The sequence below is a fragment of the Pavona decussata genome, unplaced genomic scaffold (genome assembly GCF_977016875.1).
Source record: "Pavona decussata unplaced genomic scaffold, jaPavDecu1.1 SCAFFOLD_101, whole genome shotgun sequence".
Lineage (NCBI taxonomy): Eukaryota > Metazoa > Cnidaria > Anthozoa > Scleractinia > Agariciidae > Pavona > Pavona decussata.
This window is the reverse complement of record NW_028145516.1, coordinates 280768-297036: the sequence shown is the minus strand read 5'-3', so window position 1 is coordinate 297036 and position 16269 is coordinate 280768. Positions and strand designations below refer to the sequence as shown.

Below are 16269 nucleotides of genomic sequence, written 5' to 3'. Positions count from 1 at the left end.
CTACTAATATACTAGTGACATTTTTTGACTGATAAAAATACGACGAATTAAGGCTACAAATAATTAACAATATCCCTAACGATAACGATAACTTCAGATAGAGATAGATAGATACTTCAGATAGATACTTTATTATAAGCACCATTGCAGCCATAAGCTGAATTACGGGATATTTACAAATTCTAATAATAACCAATAGAAAATAAGAAAATTATCTACATCTTACAGACATGGCTAAAAATATAATAACAAAGAGGAAATGAGAAAATATCTACATCTTATAGACATGGCTAAAAATAAAACTGTTCTTCAAACGCTCGGTCTTACATAGGGGGAGAGTGAAATCACTTTTGCGTCTCAGTGCATATTTACAACTCTTCCTTTGAGGGAGGAGGCTATGGAGACTGTGGGTGGAGTTACAGACGATCTCGTCAAACAGATCGATTGAAATCTTTTCTCTCCTCTCAAGAAGCTTCGGTAGGCCAACTGTTTCTAGTGCTACACTATATGACAGGTCAGGATAGATGATTCTGAGTGCCCTTCTTTGGATCCGTTCCAAATCTACACTAATGTAGTTTGGTAGAGAACGATAACGAAGAGAAACGATTCAATTTCTACATGCAAAGGAAACACAGAAAATGAAAACAACGAAAACATGAATAATAGGTATTTTTGTGACACACGCTAATTTATATGCTTCAAATCTTTCACCTGAGTATTTAAGAACTGACCTCAGTTGTGCGGCAGTGGTTTCAGTTCACGAGTTTCCTCGTTGCACGAGTCAAGCTCGAGTCCCGAGTTCGAGTCACGAGCCAAGCTCGAGTCAGGGTCCAACTTTTATATTTCTCTTTTTTTTTCTTATGTCTTCTGGTTGTTATTCTCTTTCAAATAATGATGTGCTAGTGATAAACGGAAAAAAATTAACTTTCAGGTTTGCAACATTTTTATTTATCGTTTGCTAGCCGCTGTTACCGTTGCGTTAAGACCTGTAGCTGCATACACCTGAAGCAGAGATCCCATTTCCACGGCTGAGAAAACGGACGTACGGTGATGGCGTATTACCTGCCTGACTCACTCGGTGCCATCTTGTTGCGTCCACAGGACACCCAGGAAAACATAGAATAGTGATAAATTCTCACTGGGAGCCCCGACTCCCAAACGCCCCAGGTTGAGATAAGTTATGGGAAGAGACAAGCCCGGAGGCGGAAAGGAGCGAGAGCTCAGGCGCAGGCACGAAAGTGAGCCATCACTGCGGGGAGGCGGGTGGGGCGACAACCTGATATCCTGTGTCCGTTTTAACGAAGAGAGGAATAAACAGGATAAAACAGGCCTATTTATACTAAACTTGTAAATATAATGTACAACTGGTTCCCCTAAGGATCCACAGATGCGCGGGAATTTGAATACACACTCAAGAAAATTAAGGCATGGGTCTCTAGTTATTTACTCAAAAAAGCAAGGGGGTGGTCAATCTTCTGAAGATTTAGCCGTAACGTCATAAGACTTTGGCAGCATAATATGCTTACAAATGTCAACATATTGACATACTCAATTTATGTAAATTAGGTCAAAATAATTCTGACTTTTGATGCTACCCTTAAACTGCTCGATTTTAGCGAGAAACTGAAAACAGCGAGCGGTAAATGAAGTGATAAACATGGTCACGTGGTGTTTCTGCCGTTTGCTGTTTGGCGTAAACGTAGATGTTTAAATCTCTCCGCAGTCCGCAACCTAAGGTTTAAGGGTTTCGAAACTTCGGGCAGAGAGACAAACACTATAAAATATCAAAAGATCCTCGCAGTTACTACCAAACTTAGGCAGTTGCGAAAAGAAAGCCTGAAAAAAATGCAGCCTTGAACGGGATTCGAACCCATGATCTCTGCGATGCCGATGCCGGTGCTCTACCAACTGGGAGTTGGTCATATTGTGAGTTCGTAATATACCCGTCAAGGATGAAAAAATAAATGTAAATAAATGAAACATATATTTTGAACTGCGGATGAAATCAAATAGAAGAAAGATCCTCGCAGTTACTACGCAACTTAAGCAGTTGCGAAAAGAAAGCCTGAAAAAAAAAATTCAGGCTTGAACGGGATTAGAACCCATGACCTCTGCGATGCCGGTGCAAGCCTGAATTTTTTTCATGCAGCCTTTCTTTTCGGCACCGCTTAAGTTGCGTAGTAACTGCGAAGATCTTTCTTCTATTTGATCTTTCATCCGCAGTTCAAAATATATGTTTCATATATTTACATTTATTTATTCATCCTTCACTGTTATATCTGACGAACTCACAATATGACCAGTTCCCAGTTGGCTTGATAGCTCAGTTGGTAGAGCACTGCACCGGCATCGTAGAGAATCTGTTACATTTACCGTAGGTTTTTTGTCTGCTTTGTTTACTCCCTTTTTGTGCATTTATGAACAAGTTTCAAAGCTGGGTGTTACCTTGGTAGGTGTATGGTACAGCAAGTGTGCCTTTATGGGGTTGGAAATTTGTAGGGAGGTTATTTTCCAAGTGATAAAGAGGGATTTTTAGAATGTCATTACAGCACTGCAGGTTTTTCGTACAACAACTAATTGTTACTGTCTCATATCCTGTAAAACGAAAAGAAAATTGAAACAAAATATCTAACTTTCTTGAAAGGAGCACTTTTAACACTATTTTAGGCCCGGTTCAAACGTCGAACTTTATTTAAAATTAGATATGATTGTCGCCCATTTTTGCTTTTAAATTTCCCGGGCACTGTCATTTTGGCAAAAATAGGCGACAATCATATCTACCTATGTAAATCCATTTTTTTGTCCAGTGATATTAATTGTCCTATTGGTTTAAGAACCGCGACAATGAAAGTCCGGTATCCCATTTACTTACTTTACTAGTTGACTTGCTTTAACTCACCGATCAATAAAATAATCCGCCGGTGTTTTTCCGGTTTTGTTTTAAAAACAAAATAAAAGATAAATCTTTGGAATACCGATATACCTTTTCCGATATACTGGCATCCGTAATTCATTAGGTTTTTGTTTCCCGAAAAGAGAAGCTAATAAAATCCGAGTGAATGAGGCAATACCTTACTCGCCTTTACACTTGTTATAACGGTGGTCGACAGAAAAACTAAACTATGGCAAGCTACGGAAAACGAAAGCGAGCGGGGAACGATCAGGAGAAAGGAAACGTGGAGAGGTATGCAAGAGTGGAGTTAGAAAGTTACTGGGACATGTTACCCGAAGAAATCAAGGAACGCATTTATCGACTGGCAGCAGAAGAGGCAGTGAGGGACAAGAAAGACATCAATGACGAATTTAGAAAACTTCGCGTTTGCAGAGTGCATGGCACAGTAAGTTGCGATAAGTCATTTCTCTTTTCTGTTTTTTTTTTTTTACATTAGTTCGTAAACCACAAAATGCAATCTGAGAGAATAGTGTTTTTTGAAGAACATTACTGAGTGATCTGATTACTCAAAGTACTGTTTCTCTCTCTTTTTCAATAGGATACTGTTACTGCTGAGTCCTTACTGTGTGCATTACCATAGAGAGAAGCAAAATTTTTGCGCTCACTACCACCAGAATATATTGACTAGAATTGTTCATTTTACCGTTCTAAACAGACCATATGAGACAGTATTTGAAGACTACATTTTTACAAAAGGAGCCAACAATGAAGTTGAATTCAAACGTAACTTACTAACACAGACTATCGCGGAATTTTTTTCAACGAATGTTGCTTCTGTAACCATAAAGACCCAAACAGTTTGTGTTTGCGAGAAACATACTTTTAAATCGATCACTTTCCCTTTTACATTCGCTTTTTCTATTTTTTTTTTTCTTAGCCGCTTCCTAAACACAAACGTTGTTTCGTATGGTATTTGAGAGTCGTCAATGAACAACTGAGCTGGGGCGACGTTCCGAAACATAGACATTGGAAGATTTTGAAATGTATGATGTAGATCTGCGTTTTGAATTCACTTCCTTATTTTTGTAACAAAAATAAAACGTTTACTTGCTTTCGATCTTATTTTGTGTCTTGTATTTTTCATAGAAAAATGGGGAGAAAAGAGTGTGCTATCGCGGATTTTTTCAACGAATGTTGCTTCAGTATCCATAAAGACCCAAACAGTTTATGTTTACGAGGAGTTTACTTTTAAATGGATCACTTTCTCTATATTACAGCCGCTTCCCAAAAACAAAGGTTGTTTTGTTTGGTGTTGGAGAGTAATCGATGGACAGAACTGGAGCGAAGATGCAAAACATAGACATTGGACAATTACTTTTAAAAACTTGGCTATTTCACATACCTTGTAAGATAAAAATGAAATAGTTTAAATGACCTCTACATCTACTCCAAATATTGTTGTAACCGTCGCTTTAGTTTGAGTTATGAATAAACTTTTTGATTTTCGCTGATTTCACATATTCTTATCGAACCTCTTTTTACCTTTACAAATATTAGAAAAGCGTGTCATCCACATTAATTATTCAGTACGAAAATACCTTTCCCCTTACCCACCCTTCCCTTATTTTTTCACCCTCCCTACCCCCCTCCCCCTTCGGATTTTTTTTTTGGTGTCATTTTGACCTTATTAGCTATTCAGTCACGTGGTCAAAATACTGGTCTGTGATTGGTTCTCAGCCAAAATAATGATATTCCCTGCTCTGTGATTAGTTACCTGGTGAGGTGGCCCCTCTTACTACTGATATCTCTTTAAAATGGTAGAAAACTATCTGGGTAAACAGGCGTCAACATTTCAGGTATTTTGCTTCAATGTTCTCGTTGAGTTATCGTGACGGATTCACAATTCCGCATGGGTTGGAACCAACGGTCCAAGGACCTTGTTTCCTTCGACAAACTGTCTCGCCCCATTCATCTGCCAGATTTAGCAAAAACACTGAAGCATCCTTCTGTTATACACGTTGATAATAAAATGTTGACACAAGCAACGGCAGATTATCATAGCTCATAGGCTTACTAACAATTCAGTACTGAGACTAACAGGGACCGCGGAGCCGGGGAGGCTGGGGGGGCTTCAGCCCCCCCCCCCCCCCCCCCCCAATAATTTTGGAAAATTTTTTTTTTCAATTGAAAAAATACTGTTTTACTGCTTTCATAAATATGCGATAATTAATGAAGACTTTCGGCAGTGAGCGTTGCGGTACGCGGTAAATTGATTTCTTCATTTAGGACATGCAATATGGCGGCCCTTCCTAGGACATGGTTTTAATGTTTTCTCTTAAGCTCTATTATAGACGTCGTTTTTTACTTCCAGGAGTTTCATCAGAAACCCACAACTCTTGACGGAGACGGTATAGCCCACTTTCAAAATGAGTGATGGCCTGGGTCGAGAGTAACTGCCCAAGTGATTGTGGGATTGTTTGGGGGACGATAATAATAGCCAACGTCCCCCAAACCCTTAGGCCGATGTTATCTTTTCTCAACCCCTTCCCACAATCGCTTGGGCAGCTACTCTCGACCCAGGCCATCACTCTTTTTCAAAGTGGGCTATTGTAATCAGCACGGCACACTTAATGTCGGAGCAATGGCATGTTTCCGCTTTTTCCGTGAAATATCGCGAGAAGTACCTCAAACGGAGACTGATGTATGGCTGCAGTCATCCTGGGTCGTACAATCCATCTACTATCAGCAATCAGGAAGCTCACATGATCTACGGCAATATGGATGGTGAAGAGAGCCGCAAAGGATGAAAACGTGGTTGCGTGCTACCATGAAACAGCAACGTTTTAATAATGTAGCTTTATTGCATTCCCACAAGGATATCTGTTTGGATGGTCTTCTTAGCCTCAGAGAGTCGATGTTAGTGTTAGTACGAGGAACTATTAAACGAGGAACTGCTTAAGTACGGACTTAACGTAGAGAAACCAGTTCTTGGAAAAATGAAATGGCTGTGTCAATCTTTTTATAATTAAAATCGATTTAGACCGACCAACCAACAGGAATAAATTTTCTTTTAAATTTAACCCGTAAAGCAAACACCCGTTAACACGTACGGACACTTTTTCGATTACAAAGGAGTCCTTAGGAATGGGCTTTGCCTGTAAAGTTTCCGTTTTCACATCATTACAAATTCACAAATAGAAAATGATGGGGTATTTCTCCCTTTAGTACCATGGTAAAAATATAAATTTGCACTCAAAACTCGCCTTTCCTTAACGTGATGTTACTGGGCGAGTTACTGGTAATAATACTCTTTATTATATGGCTGGCTCCGTGAGCGGGCAAGATGACTCAAATTCTGCGCTGTGATTGGCTACCCGAGTGGGCAAGATGGAGCTATCTTGCTCGCTCGGGATTACCCGTTACCCGTCCGCTTGGCTTTTAAACTTTAATCCCGAGCAACAATGCAAGCTTTTCTTCGATTTTCTCGTTGTTCTGGGGGAAAATGCTCACTAAACTTTTCAGTAAAACTGTCAACATTTACCTAAAGGAAAGGAAAGAGAATGGAATCATCTTGATGTTGTGAAAATTTTGTTTCAGCTACAATGAATGTGAGTTGAATCGGTGAGTTGCTCTGATAGATTGATTTTGTAAAACTTATTGTCTTTATCGAGTACTAAAAATTGATTAGATCTCTAGGTTTGCAATGACTGTATTTTAATCATAGCATAATGAAAGTTGCGTTAAGTGTTTAGAGCAGTTCAGAAAAGTGTTTTTCTCAAGTTAGCCGAAGAAGCTCACGTTTTTAATTTAGCCGCGTCTTGCTTGTTGCAAACAAGAAAATCTTATCAAAGCGTCGTCCAGTTTTCTGATTTACCCGCTCTATTTTTCGGCTTATGTTTGCGTATAATTTCAAAATGTATTGTTTCATTCAAAAATAATCGATTGGTGGCCAAAAAGTGTGTAAAAATGTTTATTAATTACGCCACCGCGCGATCGGCTGAAAATGGCGAGTTTGCCAGATTCTATTAAAGGGAACATCCACTCTCACAACAAATTGACGGGTAAGCGTTGGAAATAGTGTCTAAATTTTAAATTTTTGTCTAAAACGTAGAAATGACATTCAAGCGTCTTAAAAATTAGATATGATTATCGACAACTTTCGCTTTTAAATTTCCTGGGGGGAGCCATTTTGAATTTTATGACGTGTAATGGTTGCCGCTATTGTTATTCAGCAGAAGTTCTTTTGTGTAAAACAATTGAACAACCTTATTACGTCATGAAATCCAAGATGGCGGCGCGCGGGAAATTTAAAAGCGAAAATAGCCGATAATCAAATTATGTTTTTTCCGACACTGAAATATCATTTTCATGTTTTCCAATGAAATTTCAAAGAAAATTGTATTTTCAATAATGTAACGTTAACATGTTTCGAGAGTGGAGGTTTCCTTTAAACTCTTCCCGCACTTGCGAAAAATCTAAATTTTTCATACTCAATAATTATATGCTCCAAAAGTTAGAGCCTTAATATAATTTAGGAGTCCTTGTTTTCCATGATAACATGCTAATCTAAAGATGCACTGAAAATAAATCTTTTACCGGCCGGCTATGAAGAATTTCTTTCCGAGCAGAACAGCTTCATGTTCTGTATCAATGTTCAATATCCAGCCATCTTGACCTCACGCTTGGTCAATAACACATATAATAATACACTGAAACTCCGTTATCATCAAATGCCCGGGTGCTTTCATAAGTGGGTTAATGTTAGGGAAAATGAATCTGTCTAAACCAAGACAACTGTCCGTAATACCAGCATTTCCATTACTATAACTGTGTTCCAACCACAGGTTTCCCCAAGCTCAAGCTGTGAATGATGATCAACTTGCGTAATAGCGGTCACGGTGTAAATATAAGAGTTTGTATGGGAATACTTATCATCGGGTTTAGGAAGCAGAAATACTTAATTTATTAATCAAAATAAGATACCTTGCTTCTACGGTGTATTGCTTCATGTCTGTTTGAGTAAGAGAAGGTTACCTAGGAAACGATAACTCGCTGAAATGGCCTCAAATCAGCAAAAGAAGCAAACAGACAATAAGCAATACACCATAGAAGCAAGTTGTCTTATTTTATTAAGAACTTTTTAGTATTTCTATCTCCTAAACCCGATGGCAGATATTCCCATAGAAACTCATTTTTGCGCCGTGACCGCCATTACGCAAGTTTATCATCGTTCACAGCTTGAGCTTGGGCTGCCTGTGATTGGAACACAGTTGTAGTGTGACCGCTATTACGCAAGATGATCATCGGCTAGTATAACTTCACTTCAATCTCTCTGTCTTCATTTAAGGCATAGAGCAGTTTCCAATTGCATGCCGAGGGTGATTTCTTGTTTGCTTTGGTTTCCCCGTAGTTCCTCTACGATTGGTTAGAGAAAATCGCGCCACTTTCTCAACAACCAAAACCTATCGTCCTTTCCCCTACAAGTGTTTGTTTTGAGTTCTGATTGGTTCATTGGACTGTTTACAAGTATGTCTCTCATGTCATTGGTCAGAGTAATTACTTTTGCCTTGCCTCCAAGACGCTAAAATGAATCATACAAATTCATTAATATAACAGCCAAACTGAAAATCAATCATTCATCATATGATTTTTATAGTGATCAGCAAGTAGGGCTTCACTACTCAACTCCTCTTGACAAATCCAGCATACATGTTTTTCAACATGACCAGAGTGGAGTTCCATCAAAGAGTTGGATTGTGTGGACATGTTATCTTGAATACAATCAGAAGCATCCTTGTGAGCCCTTTCATGTTTTCGTAAACTTTCCAAGCGCCTAAAAAATGAGTTACACTGCTTGCATTCATATGGCTTCTCCCCAGTATGAACCCTTTCATGTCTCCTTAGATGTCCTGCTTGACTAAAACACCTGCCACACTGTTTGCATTCATATGGCTTCTCTCCAGTATGAACCCTTTCATGTGACTTTAGATGTCCTGCTTGACTAAAACACTTGCCACACTGTTTGCATTCATATGGCTTCTCTTCAGTATGAACTCGTTTATGAATCCTTAGCGTTCCTGTTTGACTAAAACACTTGCCACACTGTTTGCATTCATATGGCTTCTCTCCAGTATGAACCATTTTATGTGACTTTAGATGTCCTGCTTCACTAAAACACTTGCCACACTGTTTGCATTCATATGGCTTCTCTCCAGTATGAACCCTTTGATGTGACTTTAGATGTCCTGCTCGACTAAAACACTTGCCACACTGTTGGCATTCATATGGCTTCTCTCCAGTATGAACTCGCTTGTGTATCCTTAGAGTCCCTGCGTCACTAAAACACTTTCCACACTGTTTGCATTTATATGGCTTCTCTCCAGTATGAACTCGTTTATGAATCCTTAGCGTTCCTGCTTGACTAAAACACTTGCCACACTGTTTGCATTCATAAGGCTTCTCTCCAGTATAAACCCTTTCATGCTTCCTTAGATGTCCTGCTTCCCTAAAACACTTGCCACACTGTTTGCATTCATATGGCTTCTCTCCAGTATGAACTCGTTTATGAATCCTTAGCGTTCCTGCTTGACTAAAACACTTGCCACACTGTTTGCATTTATAAGGCTTCTCTCCAGTATGAACTCTTTCATGTGCTCTTAGAGCTCCTACTTGACTAAAACACTTGCCACACTGTTTGCATTCATATGGCTTCTCTCCAGTATGAACCCTTTGATGTGACTTTAGATGTTCTGCTCGACTAAAACATTTGCCACACTGTTGGCATTCATATGGCTTCTCTCCAGTATGAACCCTTTGATGTGACTTTAGATTTCCTGCTCGACTAAAACATTTGCCACACTGTTGGCATTCATATGGCTTCTCTGCAGTATGAACTCTTTCATGCCTTCTTAGATCCTTTGCGTTACTAAAGCTCTTGCTACACATAAGACATTTGTAAGGCTGGCCTATTTTATGCCCCGAGAATCTTGACATCTTTCTTTAGTGCTGTTTACTATCTGAAATGTAAATAAAAACACCTTCTGAATATAACAGAAAAGCTGTACATAAAGAATCATGCTTTCAGCATCCGTGCACGTGCCATATAAAATATAAATACACGTGGCGTGATACAATTCACGTGCCATGATTTTGATCTGTAGAAAAGATCTTTGCGGCCTGAACAAACGCAATGAATTTTGGGATTCAAAAAAGTTTTTGTTAAATATGTTATGTTATCATTATCAGATTATCAGTTCTTATGTCACTTTATGGATCTGTACACTTTTTTAATAATTATAATGTTGTGTATTGTTTGAAGCTCATTTTAATGACAATAAAAAGGTTGTTTCAATAAGTAATTAACTCACACTGATACTTGCTTGATCTCTAAGTGTGTTTTTCTTTTTTTAATTTCCTCACTGTTGTAGATGTACACTACACAAGTGGTGATAAAGCTAGCCTCAGGTAGCAGCAGCAGTACAAGCTTGTGATTCACTCTCATAACACTCAAACTCACACTCTCACTCACCATTCTTTCACTTTCACTGTATCACCCACAAGAAAAGTGTTGTCTCTATAACTTTCATTGTCTCATAACTGGCCATACAGTACAAGTATAGATCACACTCAAAAAGGCAACAATTGATTTTCATCCCCAGAGGAATGATTTTTAAAGAGAACCCAATTACCTGTGACTTAAAGAGATAATAAGGTTACAATCAGTTTGCACGATGTGAACATTTAAAGAATGGTAGAGGCTAGATTTTCAAAGATAGCACATTGTGTAAGTGGTTTTCGCATGAAATATTACAATGATTCCTTGGCAAACCAAAAAATAAACAGTCCTTTTTTTAATGTGGTTTATTAGTTAAAACCACTAAAGTTATGCAATGAATATCAGCTGTATCCTTTAATTTGTTTAGTACAGGATTTTACAAAATACTGTAAAATTTAGTGCCAGTATTTAGTTATCATGCAAATGTCATAAAATGTTATGTTAAATGTTGAGACTCAAAAAATGCTTGTATCAGCCATTTAAGCTGAGGTTTTAAAGTTAAACAGGGTAACAAGGGGAGGAGGTGAGAAGGGAGTTGTGGTATCTTACCATGGTTTGAAGGATATATATTAGCATGAGTGGGTGGGGGTGGGGAGAAAAAAATTCACTTAGAACATCATCATCACCATCATTTATTTGCCTTAGTAAAAGAAGAAAACATTCAAGTTACAAGTCGAGGTAATGGGGAGGAGACCTTAAGAAACCACCAGGCCAATAAGAGAGGCCACCTCAACTGTCATTAATAAATAGACAATATGGTGCTGCGTAAGTGCGGATTGGTTAATTCATGATTTTACAATTAGTAAACTCATCACAAATAGATGAGTGTGGAGAGGGTGCCTGTTAGGTCTGTGGGGGAGCCACAAGCATGCGCGAAGGGTAACCATGACAACCCTGTGAGCTGCAACCACCCAGGCACTGTCACACTGAATACTCAGTGGAATATTGAATACTTACCGATACTTACCCAGAGGGAGGAGAGGGATGGGAGCAAAGCTTTTTCCTGCGATTTTACACGTAAAACAACACGACCAAAATAGTTGACATCAACAGGGGAGCTGTAAATTTACTGAGGCCCTGCAAAACCCTTGGGCCGCCCCGCCTAAATTAAGGGTGCAGACCGCTGGCCAGCATTGTCTTGAGTTTAACCTTGCCTAAATTACATTTAGCCCCATATAAAAACTCCCTTAAAGCTGAAAAAAACAGATTATCAAGGGTGCTTTCAAAAAATGTAAGGGAACAAACAAATAACGACATAAATTATAAATAAATTATGAATGCTTACAAAATTATATTATTAATGATAGCCTCCCACGCAGTCATTTTTAGTTTTATGGGAGTCATATTACCCTCCTCCCCACAAATGCCCCCTTACTGGTGGTCAGCATTCCTTTGCCAACTCTAAAAAAATGACATTTTGTCTACCAAAGTCTAGATAATTGCCCTTCACTATCTGGCAAAAGACACAACTGGGAATTTGACTGTTTATAAATTTGATTTCGCAAAATACTTCAAAGGTTGAGCTAAAAGAGATGCTTTCTGTAACCCAGTCAAGAGATAACGCAAAACGAATTTAAGCTTAGATGGTAGGTTAGTGTGAGAGTGCATAGCAGAACGCACTTATAATCTTTACTCAGCCGGCCTGTTTTTACATTAAATTTCAATACCGGTATTTTCAATTGACAGGAACGTCCTCTTGTATGAACCCTTCAAATATTCATTTTAAAACAAACTCCCATGCATTTGGTCTTATCATCAATCCTGAACACTTTCCTTTGAAGCAAGGCATTCCAAGTTTTCGGAAAAGTGGTTTGGATTTTACTGAAAGGATGGTGTCAGTAGTGTTGTTTTAATTTCTTTTCTCCTGTGAAAGAAAGACAATCATTACCACATAATGCTGGAGCTCGCACAAAGATGAAAGTGGTTCTTTGATTGAGTAACAAAACTTAGAACACACCAGGTTTGTGAAATGAGCAAGTTCCCTTGTATTGGTAAAGAAAATTGTCTCATATAATTCAAAACGACCCATTCAAAGTTACCACACGTATGTGTCAGCTAACTTGAGCAGTCACACTACTGAATTTACATTTTGTTCTTGTTGCACATTCCATGTTTTGATCTCAAATGAAAATATTTCAACTTGTGCAATCCTCTTTCCCCTGTATTGAGCACTTCATCAAATGTTACTAAGCACATACATCTTCCTTCATTCCCTCCTAATGCTAAATTATTTCTGAGCCTTTTTGAATGGCAGTAGTAGCTTGTAGCATTTGACACAGCAAATAAGCTCTAGTGCTCCGCTCTTAGGGATAAAAGCTGAGGTCTTCAGCCACCCTTTGTCGATCAAGCAAGCAGTATCTGTGCCACTTTGTCCTAAAATTCAAACCATTCTAACAGGTAACAGAGTTAATCCAAGCTTAAGTGTCTCAGGGAACATGATGTTTCTTCAAAGTTTCAGCGATACATTTGGCACGTGTTCCATTTACAGAGCATTAATCAAGAAGTCTGGAAGTCTCCCTAACAAGTGATTTGATTGGTCATAGGTACACAATGGCAAACGATTGCAGGCTTCCAGAAAGCAGGCACTTGTGGGAAGAAGGCTTATGTGATTCCCCAAAAAACAACTGCATCAGAGGCTATAAAAAATGTCAAATGAAATAAATCTTGCACCTGCCAAACTCCTGATTCCATGCCATGTGACTTTTCAACCAAACGTTAACCTTATTTTTGCAGTAATTATTTCATTGAACTTAATCAAAGTTTGATAATCCAAAGGAAAATAAAAACCAATCACATATTTGGTTTCAATTGTATTCCTGCTGAGTTTCAGTCAGAGGACATCCAATTTAGCTTGATATTAAAAAAAAACATGTTGAGTTCACTAATCAAACATTCAATTCAGTTCAATAAATCAATTCAGCTGTAAGTGAGACGGCTTCACCTTGTCATGTCTCAGTGAAGTTCACATTTGTACCTAAATGCAGACACCTCACCAAGGCAGACATAAGGAGCTGGGCTTGAGGGTGTCTGCCTTAGACAGAGATGACTGTAGTCACAATTGACCAATTGGAAGGAGTTTGTGTTAAGCAGTTCTATTAGCTTGATAGTAAATTAATGTGACAATACATAAAGTTCACTATTTCAGTGGCTTTTTATAACAGTAATTATAATAATAATTTTAAAATAAAATCAGCAATAATAATAATAAAAAAAAAACAAACACAACAACCTCTTCATGATGCCATTGGCTCATGCCATTTGAAATCCACAATGGCATCATGACGCTGCCAAAAATTAATGCTGTTTGTTTTTGTTATCACTCATTTTCATTTTAATATGTCATTCCAAGTCATTATTGATTAGAACTAATAATAATAATTATTATAATAATAATCTTAGCATAGAGAGGGTGACACTTCACGATATAATCATTAGCGTCAGCAGACACAAGGGGCTAGTCGCAGGGACTGGTTTCAGCGACTAGTCCACTGTAGAGTTTATATGATGGGGCAAGTTACGGGGACAAGTCCTTTCAAGGGTTTACACATGGGTACCTGTTACACTTCAAAATAGCAAAATTTAGGGCACTTTCACTGAAATTCAGGGTAGCGTAGAGACGAGTCCGTTCGTGTGTGCCGACCTTTATAACATGTATCCGACGAATTAGTGGTTCTCCTGAACTACTTGTAAGATCATAAGTCAAAACCAGAAGAACACATGGAGATCACAGACACATGAATTGATGGTGTGATGAGATTTCAAATCTTAGCAAATATCAGGTGTTTGCTTGAAATGGTTTACAGTTGTTTCACTTAAGTTGACATTTTACCCTGCTCTGCAATCTCTTCCCTGCATTTTTCCCTTGGTCTGCAGTCTGCATCTCACGCCGGGGCGGGTCTGTAGTCTGCAGTCTGAAGTCCACAGTCTGTATTTTTCACTCACCGAATGTTCTACCATAATTAGTAAAGTTGTCTAGTTGTTTTGCCCCGCGAACCAGCCAAACAAGCCGGCTCATTCGTAAATGGGTAGTTTAACTGTCAGGCCCCAGTTGTTCAAAGGCTGGATAACTTTATCCAGTGGATAAGTCACTATCCGACAGTTTCAATCTGTGCAAAGATTTCAGTATTTCGTCATGTACAAGCGATTATGCACACTCTAACCACAGTCTAGTTTAGGAGTGTACGAAAACCTTGGACAACATTTAACATGCAGCATATTTTAGACCCCGAATAGCGCCTTATCCAGCGGATAAAGTTATCCAGCCTTTGAACAACTGGGGCCAGGTGTTTATTGTTTGCGGGTAGTGAATATTCCAAAAGTCAAATCGTACATAAGCATGTCTAGAAAGATTCCCACACAAAAACTACACAGTATCCCGCAGAATGCTTGTCCTACTTTCTCTAAATGTGTTGGTTAAAATAGTCCTTTGCTTGCCTCAGTTGATTAATGCTGTCGCCCAATGGCCTCTACTATGTCTAAAAGTAAACTGAACAGTTTTTCTTACCTGCAAAAAAGAAAACTTGCCACTTTTAATATTCGCACAACAGATCAGCGTAATGCTCTTACTAACGGGGCGGTTACCTAGCCGGGTGGAACAATTTTTATTGGGCGCGACATCGGACGACGTCATACTGGACTGGACTTCGGATTGAAAAAGTCCGGTTATTACCGAGGGTTATAACCCGTCTGCGGCGCAGGCTAGTCGAAATCAAAGGTACTATCTTTTGGTAGCATTTGATTAGTTTTTGTGTTGATTACCAGGAAAGGATCCCAGAACCCGGCACTTCTCGGCTGATACTACGTGAAAGAGTTGACTTTGCGAGACAACAACCCGACAGAAACCGACAAAACAGGGCTGCAACCGTGGACAGCTGTTTCGTTCTTATTGGAACTCGTCAGCACGGTGTAGCAGTTCTATATGAAACCAGCGACAAAGCCAGCTCAAATAAAATGCAACAAAACCCATGTCCTATCAAGCTTGATAGGACATGGGTTTTGTTGCATTTTATTTGAGCTGGCTTTGTCGCTGGTTTCATATAGAACTGCTACACCGTGCTGACGAGTTCCAATAAGAACGAAACAGCTGTCCACGGTTGCAGCCCTGTTTTGTCGGTTTCTGTCGGGTTGTTGTCTCGCAAAGTCAACTCTTTCACGTAGTATCAGCCTTGCAGTTTGTGTTACAGTTTATTTTTGGCTGATTAGGTCTCTTGTAGATCCTACGTCAACTGACAGCATTATCGTTCGCGGTCCTTTGCAGTTTTCACGTCTACTTCTCGGCTGCTTGAACCTGCTTCACCTGGATCGCCATTTTGAGTATCGCGATGACCCTGGGGACGAGGAATCCTCGGATACCTAGGGGGTGATAGGGAGGACGAGAAAACAGTTGTAACTAACTAGTCGCATTAATTCAACCAACGAGATCGTCATAAACTGGCCAAAACACTTCTGTTATCGGAGGAACCGTCCTTATGCGCCGATCAAATCGAAACTTCAACATCCCCCCCCCCCCCCCGGGCAAACCCCGGGCATTTGACTATTTTCTGTGCCCGGGGAGTGGGGAGTTTGACGGGTAAGGCCTTCACGTCCCGGGGATGGGAAATTTGACCTTGCCTGGGTGGGGTGGGGAAAATTGAACCGAAAGTGTCAGGTTTCAAATCGCTTTTTTTTTGGGGGGGGGGGGGCGGAACCGAAGTCGCTAACAGCTATAAACACGTGTTTTGGACGAGATGGAGGAGTTTAAAGGAAGAGATATATCATTTGTGAGCGATTGGCTTACAAAGAAAGGTCTTCAAAAGTGAGAGTGCTTAAATATTAATTATTT

At 39.3% G+C, this 16269-nt stretch overlaps 2 protein-coding genes and 1 long non-coding RNA gene across 9 annotated transcripts in view; 1 reads left to right on the top strand and 2 right to left on the bottom strand.

Moving 5' to 3' along the window:
- Positions 1–3000: 3000 nt before the first annotated feature.
- LOC146472151 (uncharacterized) lies at positions 3001–4182 on the top strand. The gene is made up of 2 exons (XM_085119889.1): positions 3001–3338; positions 3831–4182. The coding sequence occupies exons 1-2, from the start codon at positions 3123–3125 to the stop codon at positions 3945–3947; spliced, it is 333 nt and encodes a 110-aa protein (XP_084976015.1). The 5' UTR covers positions 3001–3122; the 3' UTR covers positions 3948–4182.
- Positions 4183–5989: 1807 nt separating this feature from the next.
- On the bottom strand, positions 5990–14953 carry LOC146472150 (uncharacterized). 7 transcript variants are annotated; one of them, XM_085119870.1, is made up of 2 exons: positions 8516–9963; positions 5990–6108 (listed from the first exon to the last, which is right to left on the bottom strand). In XM_085119870.1, exon 1 carries the CDS (start codon positions 9884–9886, stop codon positions 8522–8524), a length of 1365 nt encoding a protein of 454 aa, XP_084975996.1. In that variant the 5' UTR covers positions 9887–9963; the 3' UTR covers positions 5990–6108; positions 8516–8521. The 7 variants fall into 7 exon arrangements, 6 of the variants coding, with proteins under 6 accessions (XP_084975996.1, XP_084975997.1, XP_084975992.1 ...); XR_014866643.1 differs by lacking the exon at positions 5990–6108 and adding an exon at positions 6585–6934 and having other exon boundaries at positions 7358–14953; XM_085119871.1 differs by lacking the exon at positions 5990–6108 and having other exon boundaries at positions 6585–8664; positions 8752–14953.
- Positions 6585–16269, bottom strand: part of LOC146472149 (uncharacterized) — a 31759-nt gene continuing 22074 nt past the window's right edge. The window contains exon 2 of the long non-coding RNA XR_014866650.1: positions 6585–7158. This is a non-coding gene — a long non-coding RNA (uncharacterized LOC146472149). The remainder of the gene's footprint in view (positions 7159–16269) is intronic.

Bases quoted from the DNA above. Each gene is read 5' to 3' on its own strand.
- LOC146472151 (XM_085119889.1), top strand. From the start codon at position 3,123: ATGGCAAGCTACGGAAAACGAAAGCGAGCGGGGAACGATCAGGAGAAA. The intron at 3,339-3,830 runs GTAAGTTGCGAT...TTTTTTTCTTAG, and splicing joins TTTGCAGAGTGCATGGCACA to CCGCTTCCTAAACACAAACG.
- LOC146472150 (XM_085119866.1), bottom strand. From the start codon at position 9,886: ATGTCAAGATTCTCGGGGCATAAAATAGGCCAGCCTTACAAATGTCTT.